Source organism: Lithobates pipiens, unplaced genomic scaffold (assembly GCF_037356315.1).
Source record: "Lithobates pipiens isolate NorthernLeopardFrog02 unplaced genomic scaffold, aLitPip1_a1.2 Scaffold_13, whole genome shotgun sequence".
Classification (NCBI taxonomy): Eukaryota; Metazoa; Chordata; class Amphibia; order Anura; family Ranidae; genus Lithobates; species Lithobates pipiens.
In genome coordinates, this window is record NW_027507718.1 from 94,071,790 (window position 1) to 94,098,329 (window position 26,540).

General features: G+C 42.1%; 1 protein-coding gene across 2 annotated transcripts in view; it reads left to right on the top strand.

Annotated features, from left to right (window-relative positions):
• The first annotated feature begins 1,001 nt into the window (after positions 1–1,001).
• The window catches only part of IGFBPL1 (insulin like growth factor binding protein like 1), a 76,714-nt gene continuing 51,175 nt past the window's right edge, over positions 1,002–26,540 (top strand). The window contains exon 1 of one of the 2 annotated variants that reach the window (XM_077475278.1): positions 1,002–1,710. In XM_077475278.1, the coding sequence (XP_077331404.1) occupies positions 1,266–1,710 (445 nt within the window). In that variant the 5' untranslated portion in view covers positions 1,002–1,265. The remainder of the gene's footprint in view (positions 1,711–26,540) is intronic. The other variant, XM_077475279.1, reaches the window with a different exon arrangement.

The following is a 26,540-nucleotide window of genomic DNA, read 5'->3' on the forward strand; positions in this document are numbered from 1 at the left end:
TCCATTGCCATTTCCTTTTTATAACTCTGTTTGTGCTATACTTTTAGTTTTTATAACACTTTAGTATGCCTGTTTAATGCAATAACTTATAACTAAAATTATAAAAATCAATCCACTTTTAAATTTATTTTTTATTTTCAGAACGTTTTTATTTTAATATTTTGCTGTCAAGCATTGTGGTTTATAACTCATTTCATTTACTTTTTGCATATAAGAACAAGTCAGCCATTAAATATTTATATTATTAAAAGATGAATGTGTAGAATACGGTCACTTTTTAATTATTGTTTTTTTACAACCCTAGATTCAAGGTATTTAGTTATACTGTGCAGTCTCTTTATGCTCTGAATAATGTTTGAGAAATAATTATAGAGCAGATTGGTTGAGCAACACTGCTGATAAGGATTATGATATTCACTTTAAACAACAATTCATTGTTGATTGGGGTCTTGGAAGTTTATAGTATATGGTAAAGCTTCAAAATTAAAATTACAGTGTAAAATATTATATTTATTGGCACGGTAATGTCCACCTTTGTTTTATTTTGTAAATATTAATGTCCATTTTTGTTTTGTAAACATTATTGTCCATCTTTGTTTTATAAATCTTATTTATTTAAAAAATCTATCTATCTATCTATCTATCTATCTATCTATCTATCTATCTATCTATCTATCTATCTATCTATCTATCTATCTATCTATCTATCTATCTATCTATCTATATGTGTGTGTGTGTGTGTGTGTGTGTATAGATGATATATATATATTTATATTGTTTATGTGTACTTTGTATCTAACTGAATAGTGTTGTATAACTATGAATGGAAAGCGGGGTTGTGTTGTGCCTCTGCATCCTTTGTAAGCTCTATTGTTTTGTCTCTGCAGCTACTGAATGAAACCAGTCAGCCTGGAAGGATTCTTTCTCACGAGACGCTTCTGTGGAAGTGGTATTATAGACCCTTAGTTACAGGGCAGAGAAGATAACAGAATTCAGGGACAAGCCTTTTAAGCACATCACTTTATCTAATGCCCTTGTATTTAAAGCCATAGCTGATGAGAGCACCAGCTGAATGAATGATGCAAAGAGCTGTCCCTTTTCCAAACTTCTCTGGCACATATGTATGTGGAGGAGTGGCTTGTGGATTGCAGCTGTCTATGGCTTTACTGTCAAAGTGCATTAGCTCTAGCAGTTTGTTTGGGATGAGAGGCAGTCAGTCAGTGGTGATTAACTGAGCACAAAGTCAAAAGTAAGCATAGACAGAGATGCATCCCATTCTGCTTCTGCTGTCCTTGTTTGGGTTCTTCCACCTGATACCTGGTGTAGGGGCAAACACTTCTCTATGCGGTCCATGCAACAAAGATGACTGTAGGTCTATCACCTGTGCAGCACCTGAGCTGCTCACCAAAGATGACTGTGATTGCTGTGACCTCTGCCTCAGTATAGAAGGAGAGAATTGTGGTGGACGAGATGAGACGAGAGCTCGCTGTGCTCCTGGGATGGTCTGTGTAAGCCATTCCAGTTTGGGAAGAGAGTCATCCTCTTATTCTGAAGGGACAGGATTCTGCCTATGTGAAGAAGATGGTGCTGTATGTGGCTCTGATGGACGAACCCATTCCAGTGTCTGTGCCCTCCATCTGCAGAGCTGGAAGGCACAAAGCCAAGGCAAGGGTACCATCAACAAAGTCCATAATGGAGAGTGCACATTTGGTAAGTGTTTTATTTGTACAACTAGCTAATATAAAAAGTTTCCATAAACTTAATATTAGCAAATATATATATATATATAATATATATATATATATATATATATATATATATAATACATACTAGTATGTAACATTTTTATATGAATTTACATGTTACGTTGTTTTGAGCACAAAATGTTTGAAGTTATCCTGTGTACATAGCAGTTTGTATTGTCTTTTATAATATACAAAAGAACTACAGAAGAACTTTAGTGTCATGTGTATAAAATTAATTAAAATGAGGTTTATTTACTAAAACTGGAGAGTACAAAATCTGGTGGAGCTGTGCATGGTAGACAGTCAGCTTCTAACTTCAGCTTGTTCAATTAAACATTAATAAAAAAAACTTGGTTTGTATGCAGAGCTACACCAGGTTTGGCACTCCTCAGTTTGATAAAATCAACCCTGTTGTCTATTAAAAAAAAGAAATATGTGATAAAGGCATTGCTTTCTTGACTCAGCCTCACATGTAAGGGGCATCCTTTGTACAGAAGTTGTAGACTGATTATATGCCTGACATTTCCCCACGTGAGCACTCATGGTACTGTTGTCATGATAGCCCCTAATTCTTTTATTGAATTGTTATTTTAGTGCCACTTTAGTGCCACTGTGGCAAACAAGAACTTATAAACTTGGCACAGAATAATTATTATCCTGATTACATGGCATCGTGTCATCTTCATGTTTATCCTGTGTTATTTGATCTCCTGTGCAGGACAAAACCATGGTATCATAAGCCTTTATCACAATTATTTCAATTGCACTCTATTATATTGTCTCTTCCAGCCCAGTTACTGTTTATTCTAAAAGCCAGTCCTAAGCTTTATGGAATGTCAGATTGCCTAATGACCCCGCTATTGCATTTTTTAGGTTATCATTCACACCTTATATATTGAGTAGTGACCATTTACTGCATATTGTCTGACTTAAATTACAGAATTACAGAAACTGAAAATTCTATTCTAAAAACAGGGATGCTGTTGTGCTTCTTTGTAGAAACTGAATGCAGTGCATGGCAAGCATTATGCAGGTTAGGTTGGCCAAATATAATGCATTGTTTGCTAGCTATGCAATCAACTTTATATTCGCTAGAAATAGTGTTAGGTAGTGTTTTTCTAGTATATTTAACTACAGTATGTAGCCATTTCATAAAAGCCAGCGTTTACCATGAGGATCACTTTTATCACAAATACTCCCTGGTATGTGTACATATATTTTCCATTTCCATAGAACTGCATTTAAATGCTTTTAAATAACAGAAAATATTCGCTAGTACCTAATTTACTTCTAAATTATTATTTTCCAAAACTCTACTCTGTTAGGATGAATTGCTTTCACAAGTCATGTCAGAATCACCATATCTGAAGGTGCCAAAAGCACCCACTAGAGTGCAATTACCACTGGTTGACAACCTGTGGTATGGAGAATACTGTATGACTGACAGAGAGCTCAGAATCAGCTGCCAAAAATCACTTAATTGATTCATTCTCCTTTTTATACTGTGTGCTTGCCATAGGTCACATTGCATCCATTTTTAAGGTGAGTCACATGGTATTTAGTACTCATTTTGAGAACAGGCTACCTGTATTCACTTGTAATGTCAGCAAGTGTATGGCTATCTTAAGGCTGGCCTTAGATTGCCCAGTATTTACAGGTGACACTCCTGATTTTGAGCATAATGATAATCAATTGTTTTCACACTACAAGAGGGTTAGAGAACATAACTCCAGGAAGCTGGAGATCGTTATCATACAGTGACATTATCCAGCCCGCTGGAAAATCATAGTATGAGTGGATCTGATTCGGTCCTATGGAGTAGAAGTAAAGTCTCAAAGTATTGTGTCTGTGGCACAGTCTGTCAGCTGAGAAAAGCCATGAGCCCTGGCACTTTTATGGATGGACAAGCATCTTCCTTCATAATGTTCTCATGAAAATAGCTGTCCCTCTATTACACTCCTTCTAGTAGATATGATCTTACAACTAAAATGAAACAAGACGAATCAAAAAAAGAGTACTGTGGTGACTTCTGGAGTGTTTTAGCTTTGGCTTGACAGACTATGAAGAAACTTTCCATTGCAGGCCTGATTATTAGATCACTGTGAGACAGTAATTCCTACAATAAGCATATTCGTGAGTGTGATCAAACTGCCCACACATTTGCAGTGTGTGTGGTCAGTGCTAGTTTCTTTGGACGTCAATGGCAGAATGATTTTCTCATATTTGTTTGACCCGAGGAGGAAGCAGAACAGTTTTGTCACACATTATCAGCTCTTTTGTGTAAGAGACACTGTCCCCTAATTTGTAATACAATAAAATTCAGCTCATAAAGAACACAATACATTGCCTACTGGTATAAAGGAACTGCCTACAGCAACAATTACAACACAATCAATCTTCACTACAATAGCAAGGTATCTTTTACAATGCATCCAATGACGTTCTGATGTTAATCTGTAAGTGTGTGCTAAGCATATAGACTTAATTTTTTGCTATTGTATCAAATCCTCAGTATTATAAAGTAAGGTATTTAATACCAGATATAAACATATTACTGATAATGAGGAAAAACAAAATTGCAATTCTGTATTTTCCAAACCCTGTTATAATCCTCCATTTCTCTGTACACAATGAAATATTTTTGTTCTTTGTCTGATCAGCTCTGTTTTTACCATACAGTCTCATTTTGGAGCAGCAAACATTTTCCAGCATATAGGATGTTCTCAGTAGTAAATTGTACTGTTTGTACACATCGATAGCAACTGATGTCTAATCCTTAATAGTTCTGTGTTTATAAGCAAGCAAGCCTAGGTGGCACTGGATAAAAGAGGCAGAATCCTGCTACCATTCTTTTTTGGTGATTTATCCATAAATATTCACCAACCTTAAAATTCACCATATTTCTAGCAATGAGTAATGTCCTTTGTCAAACATATTCAGCCATGTTTCAAAATACAATACAAGCTCTTTGTCATTGTTCTGAGAAATAGTAGCATCAATCAAAAGCTAGAAAAGCGTTGATATATGCTAATTTGACGAGTGTACTAATTTTGCAAATATCCTCTGGGACATGTGGTCAGAACACAGTGAACAAGGGGTTATGTAACTTGCCATCTGCCATCTTATTAGTGCCCACAGACACATAGGCCATCTCACCTGGTACTCCTGTTTGATTTATCTTTTATAAGTAATCTTCAAAGTCTCTCAACAGTATATCTTATACAGTTATGTTTTGTGGCTAAGCATAAACCTAAGTATTCATTTAAACAAAAAGAAATTAATGGATGGGTGTAACTTATTGATCCTGCTATGGTAGTCTATATATAATGTTCTTACCAATTGGCCTTTTTTTTTTACTCAAATGTTGTTTTACGTTACTACTACAAAAAAAAAAAAAAAAAACAGTGACTAGATTATTGTGGGGATTGTCTGTAATGTCTGTTGTTTCTCTTGGACAAAAATTATTGTTGTATCCTCACCTCTCTGATGAATTTAATATGATAAGGCAGGTTTGGCAGAGTCAGTGGCGGAATTACCAGGGTCGCATCAGTCGCATTGGCGACTGGGCCCTCTGGTTCCGCCACTGTAGGGGGGCCTGCTGCCGCCTGGGAGATAGTACAGTACACTCACGGTGTACAGTCATTCACGGGGAGTCCGCTCCGCCCATCCTCTCCGGCCGATCCGCCCATCCTCCCCGAGCGCATTCACAGGCACACTGCAAGGCTCTGCCCATCCTCTCCACCCATACTCTCTGCCTGAACTCACGGGCACAGTCCCCGCCTGCTCCGCCAATCTTCTTTTGTCCTGTCTGCACTCACAGGCCCCGCCCATCCCCTCTGCTCACCCAAGCAAGACCCAGCAAGGAAGGGGAACAGAGTGATCTGCAAGTGAGTGGCACCCATCCCTCAATATCACCACTGCCACTGATTCCCACACCACCACTATTGTCACTGATCCCCCACACCACCCCCACTACTGTAGCTGATACCCCCCCACACCACCACTACTGCACTGATCCCCCCCACACCATTACTGCCACTGATCCCCCCACACCACTACTGCCACTGATCCCCACACCACCACTACTGTACTGATCCCCCCACACCACTACTGCCACTGATCCCCACACCACCACTACTGTACTGATCCCCCCACACCACTACTGCCACTGATCCCCACACCACCACTACTGTACTGATCCCCACACCACCACTACTGCCACTGATCCGCACACCACCACTACTGCCACTGATACCCCCCACACCACCACTACTGCCACTGATACCCCCCACACCATCACCACCACTACTGCCACTGATACCACCACCACTACTGCCACTGATACCCTGATACCACCACCACTACTGCCACTGATTACTCCCCCCACACCACTACTGCCACTGATCCCCACCACCACTAATGCCACTGATACCCTGATACCACCACCACTACTGCCACTGATCCCCCACACCACCACCACTACTGCCACTGATACCCTGATACCCTCCACACCACCACTACTGCCACTGGTGCCACTGATCCACCCACCATGACCACTACTGCCACTGACCCCATCCTTGCCACTGATACCATTCCCCTCCCCACCACTCAATCCCATCCCACTGCCCCCAACCACCATCCTCGCCATGGATCCCATCCTCCCACCACTGCTGCCACTCATCCCATCCAATCCCCCCTTCCACTACCACCCATCCCACCCTCCCCCAACCATCACCCTTGGCACTGATCCCATTCCCCCACCACCTCTGCCACTCATCCCATTCAATCCCCCCTACCACTGATCCCACCCCCCCAACCACAACCCTTGCCACTGATCCCATCCCCCTCACTGCTGCTACTTATCCCATCCCCCACCACCACCGCTGTCACTGATCCCATCCCTACCCAACCACCACTGCTGCCACTGATCCCACCCCCCCCACCGCTGCCACTCATCCCATCTCTCCCTCGCCGCTGCCACGCATCCCATCCCCCACCATCGATGACACTGATCCCATCCCTCCCCAACCGCCACTGATCCCATCCCCCACCAACACCGCTGCCACTCATCCCAGGGGCGGAACTACAGGGGTTACAATTGCAATAGCACACATGTTGCCCCTGACCACCTGGATGGGGGGAGGAGTGGGGGCATTTAGAGGAACAAATCCCCCTCCATTTTCCTCCTGCAGCCACTAAAATTCTGCTTCTCCTCCTCTCCCTCTGATAGGCATTCAGTGGCTGCATGAGGAAAATGGAGGGGATTTGTTCCCCCTTCTATCCAGGTCCTGCTGCCCCTGGGATCAGTGGGAAGGGCCCTGGCCCAGAGGTCAGGGGGGGCCCTCCATAATGTTTTGCACCGGGGCCCTGAAGGTTCTAGTTACGCCTCTGGGCAGAGTGATAAGATTTTGCAAAAAAAAAAAAAGAGTGGCAAGCTCTTTGAAACCAAGGCCTTCTTCTTGACATATACATACTGTATGCATTAAAAAAAAGTGTTTAAATGTAAGGCGAACTTAACATACATGTGTTATTATTTCTATCATGAGTTTTATAGATAGCACAGATAACACAGTTCCCCAAAAAAACTTTTTTCTTGGTAACTTGCTTTTTAGACTTATTCTTGGGGTTATTTGGGGGTGCTGATTCCGAAAATTGCTTTGGCTAGACTGCATCAGCTCTAGTTTCATAGATATGGTTGAAATTTTATCATTTTTAGTCTGTTTTTGCAAAGATCTTATGCCGCATACACACAACCAGTTTTCCCGTCAGAATAAACTGAAGGTTTTTCTGATGGCATTGCAAAGAAGTTCTGCTGAAACTGTCTTGCGTACACGCAATCACACCAAAGTCCGATCGTCAAGAACACGGTGATGTACAACACGTACGATGGGACTAGAAAAAGGAAGTTCAATAGCCAGTAACCAATAGCTTCTGTCTCGTACTTGCTTCAGAACATGTGTTGTTTTTGGTCCGTCGTAACATCACACAGACGAGTGGTTTTCGTGATAGGAATTGGTTCCGTCTGAAATATTTAAAACGTGTTCTATTTCTAGGTCCGTCAGAATTTTCGAAAAAAAAAAAAGTCAGATGAGGCATACACAGGATTGGAATATACGATGAAAAGATTCCGTCTGACTTTTTCTGTCGGACATTCCGCTCGTGTGTACGCGGCAATACTGATTAACTTTTTCTGCTGTTACCTAGTTTGTGTTTTTAGCAGATATAGTGAGAGTGTTTACATACTTCCAACTGTAATTTGACATTGGAAACTTTGGATTCTAATGTGTAAGTTATTAACTGTATTATAGTTATTGTATAGGAGGTGTGTATATTGCCATTCATATCATTTTATTTTTGCAAATCGAGTGCTGTAGAGATTGTGGCTACTTCACGAAGGTGCTGCCTGAATCATCCTGATATATTTAAATATATTTATATCCTGATTTTTGACAAGAGACCAGAGTGAAGAGTGGTATATGGCATTTATGCTGTATTACAAAAAGTTGCCATTTTTAAAAATCAGAGGGTCAAATACATTTCACCCTGAAATAGCTTGAAAATTCAAGATTATTTTGACATATTGCAAGAAATTAGTTCTTTACATGCACCATTTGAACCAACTTAACCTTAGACTATTATACCTCACTTAAAGCGGGAGTTTGGCCGTTTTTTTTTTAAAAGTCAGCGGCTACAAATACTGCAGCTGCTGACTTTTAAAATAAGGACACTTACCCGCCCAGCACGCCCGTGATGTCGGCACCCGAAGCCGATCTCTCGATCGTCTCTCGGGTGCTGCCGCCGCCATCTTGGGTATGGGAATCAGGAAGTGGAGCCTTGCGGCTTCACTTCCCGGTTCCCTACTGCGCATGCACGAATCGCGCTGCGCAATAAGGATGGTCCCCGCTGTCCCTGGGATCCGTGTGTTTCCCAGCGGACAGCGGGGGACCTGCAGGAATTGGTGTAAACATCTGCAGATTCTGCGGATATTTATGCCGGAAGTGGGTGAAAATACCTGTACTGTACAGGTATCTGCACCCCCCACCCCCCTCCCCCCTGAAAGGTGCCAATTGTGGAGCCGGAGGGGGGGAGGGTTCCGATGAGCGGAAGTTCCACTATAGGGTGGAGCCCCGCTTTAACATGATTCACCAATGTTATACCTCCAAAATATGATCAGATACATCAACTGAATATAGTTTTTTAACTACATACTTATTAAAGGGTTTTTAAAAAAAAATAACAAACATGTTATACTTACCTCCACTGTGCAGCTCGTTTTGCACAGAGTGGCCCCGAACCTGGTCTTCTGTGGTCCCTCGGTGGCTGTCTCTGCTTCCCCCCGCAAGTACTTCTCACGTTCATTCAAGCTCCCTCGCATGGTGAGAAGTACTCGCGGGCGCGCTCTTTTTCTTCCTATGTTTTCTCATGGCAACCTACACATGAGGTATCTCCTTGAGGAACCACAGCTTAAACATAAGAATGTTCTGCATATTTAACAGTTATATCCTTTCGGACACTACCTTTGTTTACTCGTATAGGGTAACTCCTATTAAAGCCAATAGCAATGATGTTGACCGTAATGGGCTGAGACATTCCATCTTATAATTTCATTAAACCCACTCTGGAAGAGGTTGACCTGAAATAAGACCTACTGTTATACTCATGTTTAATGTATGGTTTTCTCTAGTATTAATAACCAATCTTCTTTACCAGTATTCTAAATATACAAAGTTTCTATACTTTTGCACAGGATATAGTTTACTGTTACATTGCATGTTGCCTGATGTGTGAGAGTTTTTGTAGATTTACAGTTAACTAAAATCTGACAAGCTATATACTATATGATTAGACTGTTAATTAATCAATCACCTGCTTAATGTCATGCTATAGCTATAAATGCTGTGGAGCCACAGATATATCTACCAGAGTACTGATAACCTCATTTTATCCAACTTGCATTGGAAATATTATTATTAATTGTGTAAGATCACTTCCTTGCTGCTGGGTTAAACTCACAAATCTCCCACCACCCACAAATATCTTGTGGCTACATTCAGATATTTAAATCAGTTTCTATCTCAAAAACCTGAAGAAGTGTCCATAAAAATCTCCCACTAGTCTTAGACTATTATCTAGACTAATAAAGGCATTGTTACAGACTTACTTGATATAAACCCTTGAAGGTTTAACTCTCTACTTTCCCCCCCCCCTTTTTTTTTTTTGTTGTTTGTTTTCTGTTTTTTGTTTGTTTTTCTCTCTCTCTCTCTGCAAAAATGGCCCATTCTGAACTAGGGAAATACCCCAAGTTGATCTCCCATAACACTAAGAGTCTCAATATTCCTGAAAAAAGCACCTCATTATTACGAGACTAAATATTTCACAAAGGTCTTCCATGCCTCTAATCCTCTGGCCAAGACAAAAGGAGTTGCAATATTATTAAGTAAAGATTCTAACTTCTCTGTCACTGACCAAGTGGTTGATCCAGAGGGAAGATATCTCTTTCTTAAGGGGTCCTAATGGTCAGCAAACGACCCTCGCTAATGTTTACTTCCCTAATGAAGCATAAGTCTCGTTTTGCCAGAGGATTATAGATGAATTGAAATGGTTCTCAGCAGGAATGATAATTCTAGGTGGAGATTTAAACATCCCACTTAATCCATTACAAGACACCTCCAATGGTCAGACTTCAATTGCCTATAAGACACTTAAATGTATTAAACAGATGCTAAATTCCCTAATGTTAATGGATGCCTGGAGACTAATAAATCCTACTGAGAAAGATTTCACATTTTACTCAATACCACACAACAAATATTTGAGAAGAGATTACCTTTTTATCACACAAAGAGATATTACCTTACTGACAGAAGCTAAAATTGGATTTCAGTTGGTTTCGGATTATGTACCCATTGCTATCACCCTTTCCCAACCTAAAAAACTGAGGAAATCTTGTAATTGGAGATTAAATCCATCCTTGCTCCTGAAACCTGATATTCTCACTCAGGTAACGGAAGCAATTAAAACTTACTTCATCTTGAACTGTAATAACGAAACATCCCCCCCTTGTGACATGGGACGCACACGAACGTGTGAAAAGGGGAGAATTTATTAAATGAAGAGGTCATCTTAAAAATGCTTCAGACAATTTCTGCTCTTTCTACCACCATTCCATGCCTTGAATCTCAACACAAACAATCACTCTTTGTACAATTGGCTGATAAATTATTGGAAGCCAGGAGAGAACTTCAAAAAAACAAGACGAGATGTATACTTTTTTCAAAAAGAAACTTTATTACGAACATGGTAATAAGAGCGGAAAGTATCTGGCCAGAGCTCTAAAAGACACCAATACCCTAGAAAACATATTTTGTATACGCTTAAGGGAAGGTATCTTCAAACACTCGACAGATAAGATTGCAGCACAATTTCACAAATTCTATACAAAACTTTATGATCTACCTGCGAGTCATAAACCAAATATTCTTCAGGTAGATAGGAAACATATTATAGCAGAATTTCTAAAATAAAGCTCTCTACCAGCTTTACACCCAGATGAGATCCAAAAACTAGAACTCTCACTAACATGAACTTATCCAAGCCATTAAAGACCTTAAACCAGGCAAAAGCCCAGGCCCAGATGGCCTGACTTCTCAATATTATAAAAATTTTAGAAATTTTGAAGTCGCCTTTACTGGTGAACTTTAACTATCTAGACACGCAACAAAAAATCCCTGAATCATTTGTACAAGCCCACATCAGTCATACCAAAGGCAAATAAAGACCCCAAAGAATGCGCAAATTACAGACTAATCTTCCTCCTAAATATTGACTTAAAGCTTCTAGAAAAAATATTAGCAAACTGTCTTAGACCCCTTCTTTTGAACATTATTGGCCCAGAGCTGGTAGGCTTTATGCTGTGGAGGAAAGTCAGCGATAACATCTCTAAAGCATTCAACTTGATTCATAGCTCTCGTTTGAACAAAATCGAAGGCCTTATCCTGTCCACTGACGTAGCGTTGGATTATATGTTTGCAGCATGTGAACATTTGGGTTTACAAAAAAAAATTATCTCTTGGATATCCACTCTCTACTCTTTACCCACTGAAAAAATTAAGATTAATGGAACGGTATCTAACACGATAAAAATAAAAAATGGTTCTTCTAGAAAACGTCAAGACATACGGTTACATTTCAAATTTAAAAATAAATAATAGAAAATCTGAGGCTTAAACATCTCTGTACCTGTAGACACCTTAAAAAGTGTTAAACAAACTTGCCCCTTTAAATGGGAAAATAAAGACCTGAAATATTTAGGAATTTGGCTTACTCCCAACCCAGGTGATTTATTTAAACAAAATGTTACACTACTTTTGAAAAATATTATGGAAGACTTAAGGAAATGGTACTCAGGAGGCTTTTCATGGTTTGGGAGAGCTGCAATTTTGCAAATGGTTATCCTCCCTAGGATACTTTACTGTATGCACGCTCTACCTATTACAATTCCATCGGCATTTTTCAGACACTTGCAACATTTGTATGGGTACACAAAAAAAAAGATTAAGCTTCAGCACAAAAACACACTCTAAAAATGCAGGTGGGATGGGTCTACCAGATTTCAAACGCCGCTCATATCACAAGGATTATAGATTGGCACTATCATGATTCAAGCAAAGACTCGGTAGCCATTGAAAACGCATCCTCCCCTCTTCCCCTCAAATTTTTACCCTTGATTCTACAAAAAAATTATACCCAACTTTTAAAACTACATCCCTTTATCTGTACCACTTTAAAGATCTTCCACTTAACCTCTTTAAATTTTGAATTAGCTTCTATCCCAGGCCAACTAGAATAGTAGATAACCCCAAGTTCAACCCAGGCTTGCAGAAAAAAGCTATTCCCCCTACTTCCAGTGGTTCCCCATTACTAGGCTCTCATTGTATACAATCAGGACTGATAAAATCAAAACAGGACATACAAACTCTATGTAAAGGTCAAAAACTCCCCCAAATGGACATATCTACAGTTATGTAGTTTTCTCTCCACCCAAAAACAAAAACAATCCTTCTCGAAAACTCCTACGCAACTTGAAACATTATGCACAAAAGCACAAGAAGTGAATAAAACCCTGACCTACTCATGGCTACACGCCTTTACTAACAAACCAAATGTTCATTTCAAATCCAAATGGATAACAGACTTAGGTAAAGACATTAGTGATTCTCAATGGGAAAATGCCTGCATACTTTCTCATAAATGTTCAATTAGCACCAGACTCCAAGAAACCCCATAAAAGATACCTATGCAGTGGTACACTACCCCTGATAAACTACACTCTTGGTACCCTCAAGCTTCAGATAAGTGTTGGAGATGCAAGATTGAAACGGGTTCAATGCTACACATTTGGTGGTGTTGCCCTATGATCTCTGATTTCTGGAGAAAGGTTTGTGAGCTGACCAAGAAATTAACAAAGTCAACCATAGAGCTAGATACTGATCTCTGCCTTTTCCACATATCTCCACTACCTATCTGACGTTAAAAAAATTCCCTAATTAAACATTTTCTCAACGCAGCAAAAATTATGATACCCAGAGCCTGCAAAACCACACACACCCCTTCGCTCAAAGACTGGCTTCTAGAGATAGATTTTATCCATTCCATAGAAGAAGCCCTTGCCATGTCAAATGACCGCTTAGAACTATACCATAAAACCTGGAATACATGGATCTATTTCAAATACTCTGCTGATTTTGAATAGTGATGGACGAACTTCCGACGGGACGTTTCGCGAACGCGCCCGATAGTTCGCAAACCGGAACGTTCGTGGCAGGCCATATTGACTTCAATGGGAGGCGAACTTCGCAAACCTACAGGTCAAATTTGCAGCCACAAAATAATTAATAGCTGTGCAAACATAGTCCCACCACATGGCCAATGACATAACACATGTATGAGGTGAATCTGGGATCGACAACTACAAACATTCTTTTTTTATATGGGAAATTGTTGTGACAATTCAGGACTGTGGAGCGCATGAAGGCAATGGAGGAGAGGGAAGGTCAGGGACCAGGGTAGGCAAAGAAGAGGGTGCAGGAGATGATCACCAGCAGCGTGACATACAGCAATGACACCTGCACCGTGATAGAGTCATCTGACACCAGCACCGTGATAGAGAGCACTGACATCAGCAGCGTGACATACAGCAATGACACCTGCACCGTGATAGAGTCATCTGACAACAGCACCGTGATAGAGAGCACTGACATCAGCAGCGTGAGGAAGTCAGCACAGCACAGGGATGGTGGGAGCCCCTCATAATAAGCAGCCCCAGGAGGAAGTCAGCACAGCACAGGGATGGTGGGAGCCCCTCATAATGAGCTTGGCACAGGGATGGTGGGAGCCCCTCATAATATGCACAGCAGAGGTACAGCCCCAGGAGGATGTCAGCACAGCACAGGGATGGTGGCAGCCCCTCATAATAAGCAGCGCCAGTAGAAATATGACACCGCTCAACCTCTTCAAAGAAGAGGGTACGGGCATATAGTACGGTGTGCTTTTTTTGGACAAGGAAGTGAGCCAAATGAAGAAAGAAGGTCTGTGTGCTCGATTGAAAAAATTGTTTATCGACATATACATGGTCTACTGGTCACATGTGTTGAATTCCTCCGAGATCCATGCCTCATTCATTTTTAGAAATGTGAGGTAGTTAACACTGTCGTGAGCTAGGCGAGTACGCTTATCAGTCACGATCCCCCCTGCTGCGCTGAACGTCCTTTCGGACAGGACACTGGATGAGGGGCAGGCCAACAGTTCCATTGCAAATTGGGCAAGCTCTGGCCAGAGGTCAAGCCTGCCCACCCAGTAGTCCAGGGGTTCATCACTCCTCAGAGCGTCCACATCGGCCGTTAAACTGATGTAGTCGGACACCTGACGGTCTAGGCGTTCCCTGATGCTGGATCCGGATGACACCTGTCGATGGGTCGGCTGAAAGAATGACCTCATATCCGAAGTCACCAACACATCTTCAAACCGGCCTCTTCTTGCAGGCGCTGTTGGATTGGTACCCGCAACTCCTTCTCTGGGAGTGGGAATTGCTCCTCTGCCAGCGCACGCAAAGGCAGAATGCAGCATTTCTCGAAGCAAGGCCTGGAAGTGCTCTGCCAGCCCTCTGTGACAGCGGTAACATTTCCGCCATTTTGTGTTTGTACCAGGGGTCTAAGTACGTTGCCACCCAGTACTGGTCCTTGACCCTTATGCTTTTTATACGGGGGTCCCTATTAAAACACTGAAGCATGAAGGCTCCCATTTGCACTAAACTGGAAGCGGTGTGGTGGCCTGGCTCCTGCTCATCATCCAGGATAATGTTGTGCTCTTCATTCTCCTCTCCCCATCCACGCACAACAACAGGGGTCCCAGAAAGGTTTAAAGCATGCTCTTCTTGCTCCTCCTCATCCGCCCCAGCACCATCCTCCTCTGACTCCTCTTCAGACTCCTGTTGTTCACTTGTCTCAGATAGAGTAGCCCCCCCTGGGAATTCATCCAGCATTGCGACTTCCTCATCTTCCCGCTCCTGCTCCTCCACATCTTGATCAATGACACAATGCAATGCACGCTCCATAAAGAAGGCATAAGGTACCATGTCACTGATGGCGCCATGGCTGCGACTGACCAGTTTGGTGATCTCCTCAAATGGGCGCAGAAGTCTGCATGCGTCGCGCATGAGCAGCCACTGGCATGGTGAAAAAAACCCAGCTCCCAGAACCTGTTCTGCCGCAGAGTTCGTACAGGTAGACGTTAACTGCACGTTTCTGCTGGAGCAGCCTATCAAGCATATAGAAGGTTGAGTTCCATCGCGTCGGGCAATCGCAAATAAAACGTCTGACCGGCAGATTGTGTCGCCGCTGAATGTCAGCAAGGCGAGCCATGGCCGTGTAAGATCTTCTGAAATGGGCTGAGATTTTCCTTGCCTGCCGCAAGATGTCCTGGACCCCAGGGTATTTGACAACGAATCGCTGCACGACCAAGTTTAAGATGTGTGCCATGCATGGCACGTGCGTGATTTTGCCCTGTTTCAATGCGCTAAGCAGATTGGCACCGTTGTCACACACCACTTTACCAACTGTCAAATTGAGCGGTGTTAGCCACTGATCTGCCTGTGAATGCAAAGCTGAAAGGAGTGCCGGGCCAGTGTGGCTCTTTGCTTCCAGGCACAACAGACGCAGCACGGCATGGCAACGTCTCACCTGGCATGTCGAATAGGTTCTGGGGAGCTTGGGCGGCGCAGCGGAAGAGACGCTAGCAGTGGAAAAGGAGGAGTCAGCCGAGGAGGAGAGGGAGAAGGATGGAGTAGGAGGAGGAGGATAAGAAGAGTCAGGCCTGCATGCAATCCATGGCGGTAAAACCAAATCTACACGGGTGCCACGGGTTACATGCTTGACGGCCGTCAGAAGGTTCACCCAGTGGGCAGTAAAAGTGATATACCTTCCCTGCCCGTGTTTGCTAGACCACGTGTCTGTGGTCAGATGTATCTTGGCACCGACACTGTGTGCCAGAGATACATTCACTTGCCGCTGAACATGGCCATATAGCTCTGGGATGCCCTTCTCTGAGAAATACTTCTTTCCTGGGACCTTCCATTGTGGTGTTCCAATGGCCACAAATTTGCGAAAGGCCTCCGAGTCCACCAGTTTATATGGCAGTAGTTGGCGGGCTATGAGTTCTGACAAGCCAGCCGTCAACCGTTGGGCAAGAGGGTTATCCGGCGTCATCATTTTTTTACGCTCAAACATTAGGCCCACGGAAGCCTGCCTTTTTGCAGAAAAACGCGAGCTTGGCGTGATGGAAGGTGGAGTGGAGGACAATTGTGAGGAGAAGGAGAAGTAGAAGACGAGGCTGGACGGTGAGAGCCTGGAGTGTGGCTTTGTGTGTTCCGTTGCTCCCACTCGGCTCGGTGATGGCTGCTCATGTGCCTTCTTAAGGCGGTCGTCCCTAGGTGAGTGTTGGGCTTACCGCGACTAATGCGTTGACTGCAAAGATTGCAGATGGCAATGCTATTGTCAGCAGCGGACACGTTAAAAAAAGCCCACACTGCGGAGCCATGTGCCGGTGTCCTGGGAGCGCCAGATGTGACCGTACATGGTCGATGACTCGCTCCTGATACATTTGCAGTCTGCTTTGTCCCTCCTGTGCAATGTAAGTTATTCCTGCTTCTCCTCCCTATCTGCTGGTCCATATCTCCCTCTGAACTCCCCTCCTCTTCTTCTCTTGTGGGCACCCACGTGACATCACTAGACACGTCATCATCAACGTCACATTCCCCACCGTTGTAAGTAGAGATCTCGGAGTAGGCAGCAACACCGGGGACCAACCCCCTCCTTGGGCTGATCTGGGTACTGTCGTCAGACTGCTGAGTAGTGGTTGTTGCTACCTCCTCTTCCTGATCCAATGCCAAGAGTGGCTGCGCATCAGAAATGTCTTCTTGATATGGATCGGAAAATAATTCCTGTGACTCAAGCGGAAGGTATGTGGTGGTGGTGGTGGTGTTGTTGGTGGTAGTGTCTTTGGGGGTGCACATAGCAGAGAGTGAAGAAGAGGGTGCAGATCGAGAGGGTGAGGAGGGTGCAGAAGAGTAAGGCTGAGCGAGCCACTCAACCAAGTCTGGTGCGTCCTTTAAAGTAATTGAACGCACCTTCTGCAACTTCCCACTTTGGCTCAAGCCTGTTGCTCCTGCCCTACCCCTACCACCCCTGCGGAAGGGCCTGCCTCTTCCTCTGCCTGTCATTTTTTAAATGACCCTGTGACAAAACTCTCAGTCCCTATACCGATGAAGGACTGCTGCAGTAGTGCACCTCAACCCTATGTATTGTGGACCTATACCAGTCCTTATAGAATAGCAGACTGTACCTCACTCAACCCTATAAACTGTAGTACCCTATACCTTACCAGTCCTTATAAGGACCTTTGTGGAACAAGTAGGTTGTGACTGATTAGCAGACTGTACGTCAGTCCCTATACCGATGAAGGACTGCTGCAGTATAGAACCCTAGACAGACCAAGTTAACAAGTAGGTTGTGACTGATTAGCAGACTGTACGTCAGTCCCTATACTGATGAAGGACTGCTGCAGTATAGGGCAGCGGTCAGCAGTAGTGCACCTCAACCCTATGTATTGTGGACCTATACCAGTCCTTATAGAATGGCAGACTGTACCTCACTCAACCCTATGTACTGTAGAACCCTAGACAGACCAAGTTACCAGTCCTTATAAGGACCTTTGTGAAACAAGTAGGTTGTGACTGATTAGCAGACTGTACGTCAGTCCCTATACTGATGAAGGACTGCTGCAGTATAGAACCCTAGACAGACCAAGTTAACAAGTGGGTTGTGACTGATTAGCAGACTGTACATCAGTCCCTATACTGATGAAGGACTGCTGCAGTATAGGGCAGTGGTCAGCAGTAGTGCACCTCAACCCTATGTATTGTGGACCTATACCAGTCCTTATAGAATGGCAGACTGTACCTCACTCAACCCTATGTACTATAGCACCCTACACCAGGTTATTACCAGTCCTTATAAAGGACCTTTGTGGAAAAAGTAGGTTGTGAATGATTAGCAGACTGCAGCAGAAGGGCAGCAGTCAAGTATAATATTCTTTCTATATTTGGAAGAAAGAATATTATACGTGTACAAGCCTATTACCATACCACTGATACCAGTCCTGAAAAGAACCTTTGTGGACCTAATATAGTAACAGCTACTGATTAAACTGACCCTCACTGCCTCACACACTGCTTCCTGCCTGTCCCTATATAAACTGACAAAACAGAGGCTACTGGAACAATAACTGGAATAGCACTTTTGTGGACCTGATAGTAACAGCTAATGACTAAACTGACTGTCCCTACAATAGACACACCGTCCTGTCCCTTTCTCTAAACTGACAAAAGACACTCAGGCTGCTGCAACAATCAGTAGCACAGCAAACCTATATACACCTAACACCTATACCAGTCCTGAAAAGAACTTTTGTGTACCAAATAGCTAGCGATTTGGGTCACTGCAATCTCTCCCTGCTCCACACAGCAACCTCTCCCTATAGTGACAGAAGAAAGAATGTAAAATGGCCGCCGGATCAGGTCTATTTATAAGTTAGGGGGAATGTCCAAGTGTCCATGTGCTGTAATGTCTCAATTGGCTGTCCTGTACCCCATGGTGGATGTGTCATCATAGGTCAAAGTTCTTTTACACAGTAAACACGGAAGTCCGCCGGGCGAACGGCAGCAATAGTCAGCCGATCGGGCGAATCGCGAACAGCCGAAATTCACCGCGAAACGACCGCCTGGCGAACCGTTCGGCCATCACTAATTTTGAACATGTTATGGGCACTTGAATTGACCTATCACTATGTACATCGTCTCTATTTTCTTTACCATGAGATGATATTAATCTTCTATGCACTCTACTGAATACCTAACCTACCTATCTCTTATTTCTGGGAATGCAGACAGGCTAGACCATACATTAAAATGTTCCATTTAAACTAAAATGTTTTAATTACCTTTTTTTTTTTTTTTGGAGCATATGCTCTATTACTAAATATTTTATGTAAGATTTTTTTATCAAGACTGCACCCCGTTCCTATAGTTTTAGCTATTAGATTATTTTCAATTACTACCAGTTACTTTATGTACTTACGTTCTCTTTTGTAAACCCCTGAGTACCCTTTTACTTTTCTTGTGTTATCTGTATACTTGTATACGTTTATATACATTCAAATATTTTCAATAAAATCTATATTGCGGGAAAAAAATTAATGCAGCCAGACTTAGTGGAGGGAGATTTCTGCAGCATATTTGGCAAGTACAGAATCACAGTATATATAAAATGATATGCAAAGTGGTGGGAGGGAAGCTTTAGAATGGCAAAGATGTTTTTATTACAAATTATGTGAGCAGACTGAAGTTCCGCTTCATATAGCATTTCCATTTGTGTGGTCCTCCGGTGAAGATACTAACAAACTATTAGCTGAACATGTTTGACATGACTTTTAGACACTTCCTGAGTCATTGTGCACAGCTGGTTTTAAAACAGAGTGAAATGACAGTTTGCATTTTCCATTTAGAAGATAAACATTTTGTATGTGTATACATTAATGCACGTATAAAGAGATACATATGGTAGTTCTCTGTCAAGAGCTGTTATGTTACATAAGAAAACTTGGTAACAGCAATAATGGACTTAAAGAATAGAACAGAAGAGCAGTTTTGTAATTCATGACACGCTAGTTTAGAGCAATGTTGTGCCAAATTGCTAAAATATTGATTTTGCCTCTTCAGTCCTTGAATGCTTGCTTCCCAGCCTTATTAGAAGGACTAGAGGCATATAGTTCCAAATTAAAGTGATTGTAAACAATTACCTTGTAAAACAACATATTCAGGCTAAAATATAAATGAAAAGCAAAACATTTGTGAATAGATATAAAATAAAAACATTATAAATACCCTTTTCCTCCCTTTTTCTATAAGTGATCACATTCTCTCTATTCCCTCTGTTCTCAGCTGCATAAGAGCTGGGGGAGGAATAGCAGCAGCACACTGATATTCCCAGTGATATGCTGTGCAGGGGGGTTTAATGACAAGTCTCATCATTAGAAGAGAGCACATGGTGTTCTCAGCATAGCTGGACCCGACTATGGTGTTTTCTCCTGCTTAGTGTGGTCAGTTTTTCATAGAAAAGCAGAGGGACTGGCAGGAACACCAGGGATTTAACACAAAGGAAGCAATACAAAGAGAACAGGAGGCTTTTTCATACAAGTACACGGTGTGGCAGCAATTTGAAATGTTGGGATAACAAACACTTTAAGATATTCAAGAATAAGCCTACACCTAGGCTCACACATTGTCAAATACAGGTTTATATAAATGCTTAAAAATAGATGTGGACTGGAATAAATATAGCTAAATGATATTGGCAACTTCCACTGCATTCACATTACCTCTCTGTATTACCATGATATACCCGATCTATACATGGATAGGTACATTGTTTTCTTAAAACTTGTTATTTTAATATTTTACTATTTTAGTTAAAACTAATTACAATAATAGCTAAAATCAAAGTGCCAGAAGTAGGATTAGTTCCCTGTCTCTGGAGCATGAATCTGTGCTTTGTTGTTTAGTTTGGGAATATAGTTCCATGGCAGATCAGCAGATAAAACTGAGGCCTCAGTAAGATTATTCTTTTAACTGGGTCAACAGTTTCATTAGATTGGCTTTTGATCTAAAACAAGTATATAGATGAGGACTGCTGACTGCATTTGCTGCATGCTTGCTCCAGGCCAGTGATCCAGGTTGTACGAAAGCCAGACAACTACATTTCTTAGAAGAAGGGCGACAATAGCAATCAATACATTTCTCTCAGTACAGGTTGGCATATACCTGTTCTTTCTTTTTTTTTTCCAACAAAGGTTTTATTGAAATAAAGGAACAGTATATGGTAATGATAGGTACATTGGACTACAATGAAAGGTACATATTAGTGCATCATATACAGCTTTTGTATGTGGAAACATCTCAAACAATTAGCGGTCTGCATTTTTATGTGTAGCCATCAGGATAAGATAGAAAGGGTTCTAGCATGGATTAGTAAGTTAACAGATATTGAAATGACCATAAAGCTTGAGCCTGATTTCTGTTATAAAGATGAAAGGGAGAGAAATATTGATACTGGCTAATTGTATGATCGGGGGAGTATTCCATCTTATAAGTGTCTTCCCTTCATCTGGCCAAGCTTCGATGTGAAACTATCAGGTTTTATGAGATGTTACTAAAGGCAAAGAGGGGTCGGTGTGTTTCTAGGTATATGTAATATGTATAGGGGTAAACCCCCTGGAAAAGGTAGTGGATAAAAGGATAAATGGTAAAGGTCAAGGTAAGGGAAAAGGTAGGGATGGTAGGAGTAAACAGGGTGGGTAAGTAGGGAGGGAAATGAAGCCTCCTCCCCGGTCTCCACAATACAGTGGGTTATACCTACTATGGATGTAGCAAACGGAGTATGTACTGAGAATAATTTGAGCAGCTTTGATGGGGGGGCTTCCCAAACACAGCCCTTGGGTAGGGGCAGGAGGTCTGATGTTCATATGTATGTGTAAGGGGAAGTTGTGGCATTAGATTTAGAGGTTCAATGAATACATTACATTTGGTAAGCTGTTAGGGTCCAGTTCCAGTTATACCTATTTTTCTTCCCCATACAAGAATATGTGAATTCAATTCAGAAGCTGCTTGAAAAAAGTTAAAGCAGGAACAAAAACATGCTGGTTTGGCAATAAAAAGTTATAGTTGTATGACTAAAGCCTACACACTAGTAGGTTTTTTTCCTTCAACCCAGCAGGGCTGAATGAAAAACAAAAAACATGACAGCTTAGGAGGAGCCTCTGTACAAACTATATGATGTTAGTACAGTGATCTCCCTTGCTGTGCTAATGTGTTCTGACGCGGGGAAGGCTCCTGCCAGAAAACTAAAATCAGAGTTCTCAGCCATTGGCTGAGAGCGCTAATCAGCAGCCAATCAGCAGACCCTTTTCAGTCATGCCCCACTGACGGAAGCCAGCTGAACAGCCAGCTTCTATAGAACCGACTGCAGTACACATGGGTCAAATGTCGGACGGTTTCTATTGAACCAGCCGATGCCGCCCGACATTTGGCCCATGTGGCTTAACCTATCTACAGGCGGTCCCCGGGTTACAAACAAGACAGGGACTGTAGGTTTGTTTTTAAGTTGAATCTGTATGTAAGTTGGAACAGGTACATTTTTTAAAGTGTAGCTCCAGCCAAAAAATCAATTTCTAAGCTTTTTGGATAACATAGGGAAGGGTTATCACCCCTGTATAATTTGTTTTGCTGTCTGTGCACCTCTTCAGAACATTTCACCTCACTTTCTGTTCCAATGACAATTCAATTTAGAAAATTTGGGGTTATTAGGTAAACAAGGATTGGTGATAAAGCATCCGTGGAGACACCTTTTTCCCATATTACCTCTTACAGGAGAGAATTTCCCTTTGGGGTAGATTTCCTCTCACTTCCTGTTATCTCTCTCCGTGTAAGTAGGAGTCGTTTGTAAGTCGGATGTTTGCAAGTAGGGGACAGCCTGTATCTAGTTTTCAAACTTCAGAAACTAAACCTGGCCATACACTGTTTAACTACAGCTGGTTCCTGATGAACTAGACCAAATTCGCTTTGGCCTTTATTTATAGGTTTCTTGGCCATTCTCTGCACAGCGGACCCGACTTGTATATTTAATATGACAACTGTTATATTTACAGGAAGCGGATCGTGGGTGCAATGTTTTACATGCTCCTAAGGAAAAAATAGTAAATGCACATATTTTTATCTGCAAAAAAAGTGCATTTATAAAAAAATGTTTACGGTGAACTTAGCCTTTAAATCATTAGCTGCATTTACATACATTTTGAAATGTTCTATAAACACATATAATCACAGGTATGGCATTGTCAATGTCAATGAGACCTTAAGAATACTATAGGAATACTAATGGTTGGGAATAAGTGAATCACTACCTCTAAGGCCGCGTACACACGCGGGGACTGTTCGCCCAACTTTGTCCGTCCAACAGTTTCGGCAAACAGTCCGCTCAAAATTAGCATGGACGGACATGGCCACACACGACGAACGAACAGTTTGCTGAAACCGTGCGCGATGACGTGAACGGCACGTACGACGGGACGAAAAATACGACGTCCTATACACTGCATTATAACTTTCGGCGTGTAAATCCTTTCTGAGCATGCGCGGAACTTAGTTTGACGAACAAGCCTACACACGGGCGGACTGTTCGCTGAAACAAGGTTTCAGCGGACAGTTTTACGGAATTTCCGAAAAACCTTGTTCGTCAAACTGTCCGCTGAAACTGTCCGCTGAAAGCCCACACACGAGCGGACTGTCCGCCCAAACACTGTTCAGCGGACAAAGTTGGGCGAACAGTCCGCGCGTGTGTACGCGGCCTAAGGGGATGCTGATGTGCCCTCTAGTCCAATTAGCCTTTTTACTATTTTTACACACCTTGTGGATTAAAAATACCCATCCAGTGGATAAATCATTGAAGAAAAATGAGATTCACTTTAGGCTATGTTTCTTTCTTTTAAGTATCAGAGTTATCTACAGCCCTTCTGTGCTCATCTAAACCAATACTCTGTAAAAAAGACAAAAACAAAAAAGCTGCACCTTTTAGCATGTAAAAGCTGTCCTTGAGCTCAAGTGACATTGCCTAGGTTGGAGTGAGGACATAAGTCTGCTGCAGGCAGTAGGAAGCATTTCCCCAGTCTCTTCTCCTGCAGTGATCATGTTGTAACTTTGTAGCAAGCCACAAGATGAGAGGCTGCAGCATGAGGCTGATCAGTGTCAGACATTTGTGAATACAACCAAGAACTGCACAGGCATGAGGATTTACATAATTGTGTCATCTCTGAGCCAGCATCCCATTCCAGGAATTAGATGCCAACATTGGATAATATCTTAATAAAATGGTCTCTGTCTTCCTGAAGTTTGAAGCAAATGGGGGCATTGTCAGGAAGAATACTGTGATCTCTGTGAGTGATAAAAAATGCCTGGAAGTGTTACATCAAAAATGATAACCTTACATGAAAAAAATATGTATCTGATGCCAGGTCAACCTTACAAAGTGAGACCAAAAGCTATTTATGCCCTGTACACACGGTCGGACATTCCGACCACAAAATCCATCAGATTTTTTCAGACGGATTTTGTCCTAAACTGATGTTGCATACACGCGGTCGGACAAAGTTGTCGGAAAATCCGATCGTTCGGAACGAGGTGACGTTTGTTGCGTATGACAGGACTACGTAGAGGATAGTACCCAATAGCTTTGATCTCGTAATTTGATCTGCGCATGCGTGGCACTTTGTCCGTCGGAATTCTCTACAAACGATCGGAAAAAATCCGATCGTATTTTTTTGTTGGAAAATTTTAGATCCAGCTCTCAAATTTTTTCTGTTGGAATTTCCAACGGAAAAAGTCAGATAGAGCCCACACATGATCGGATTTTCCGACAACATAATCCGATCGGACCTTTTCTGATGGAATTTCCGACCGTGTGTACAGGGCATTAGAGTACGAATAAGCATACTTCACCTTTTTTTTAAAGCATCATTAAAACACAAACATTATGGTTTGTCTGCTTCATGAGAAAAACAATTAGCTAACAAATATTTGGATGACTTTCCTCCATAACCACATGTTCTCTGTCTGATTTGCCTTTCAGTGCTCTCTTTCAGGATTCAGCATCCTACCACTTACCCACTGGGCACTTAAACCCCCTTCCTAACCAGACCAATTTTCAGCTTTCGGTGCTCTCACATTTTAAATGACAATTACTTAGTCATGCAACACTGTACTTATATGACATTTCTGTCTTTTTTTTCACACAAATAGAGCTTTCTTTTGGTGGCATTTAATCACTGCTGTTTTTTTTTTTTTTTTTTCTGCTATAAATGAAAAAGGACCCCAAACTTCTGTAAAAAAAAATTATTTTCTTCGTTTGTGTTTGTAAAAGTTTGCAAATTAGTAATTTTTATTTATAAATTTTGGCCAAAATGTATACTGCTACATAGCTTTGGTAAAAATAACTTAACCACTTCAATACAGGGCACTTAAACCCCCCTCCTGTCCAGACCAATTTTCAGCTTTCAGCTCTGATGCACTTTGAATGACAATTGCGTGGTCATACAAGACTGCACAAATTACATTTTTATTATTTTTTCCCCACAAGCTTTCTTTTGGTGGTATTTGATCAACTCTGCAGTTTTTATTTGTTGTTAAAAAAATTTAAAAAGACAGAATTAAAAATAAAAACTTTAAATTTTATTATATTTTGTTATCAAATTTTGCAAACAGGACATTTTTCTCCTTCATTGATGTATGCTGATGACACGGCACTGATAGGTGGCACTGATGGGTCGCAATAATGGGCACTGATCGGTTACACTGATAGGCAGCACTGCTAGGTGGCACTGATTGGCACCACTGGTGGGCATTGATAGGTGACACTCATGGACATTGATAGGTGGCACTAATGAGCACTGTGGGCACTGGCAGGTGGCAATGGCAGGTGGCACTGACAGGGGGTACTGTTGGCTCAGAGGAGGCCGATGTCCCTGCAACATAAGCCGGTGATCGGCTTTTTTTTCTCCTCACTCTGTCAGCATGAGGAGAAAAAAAAACGATTACCGAGCTTTTGTTTACATCATGTGATCAGCTGTCAGCTGTTGGCTGACAGCTGATCACATGGTAAGGGACCGACCCCTTACTCGGATCGGTGATCACCCGAGTCTCAGTGACTGGGTGATCACAGCGCACGCAGCACATACCCCACAGGTCACGCTCTGGGAGTGCGTAAAGGGGAGGACGTCCTATGACGGCCTCCAGGAAATTGAGGTCCACGATGTAGCCGTCATTCGGCTATGGCCCGGACCTCAAGCCGTTAAATTGGTGTATATTATTTGGTCTTTGTGAAAGTTATAGAGTCTAGAATCTATGGTGCCAATCATTGAAAATTGATCACACCTGATGGCCTCTCATTTCTTTAGACTCTAACAAGCCAGGAAAGTACAAATACACCCCCTAATGACCCCTTTTTGGAAACTAGACATTCTAAAGTATTTAGTAAGAGCCATGATGAGTTTTTTGAAGTTGTAATTTTTTTCCCACAATTCTTTGCAAAATTAAGATTTTTTTTCACAAAATTGTCATATTGGCAGGTTATTTCT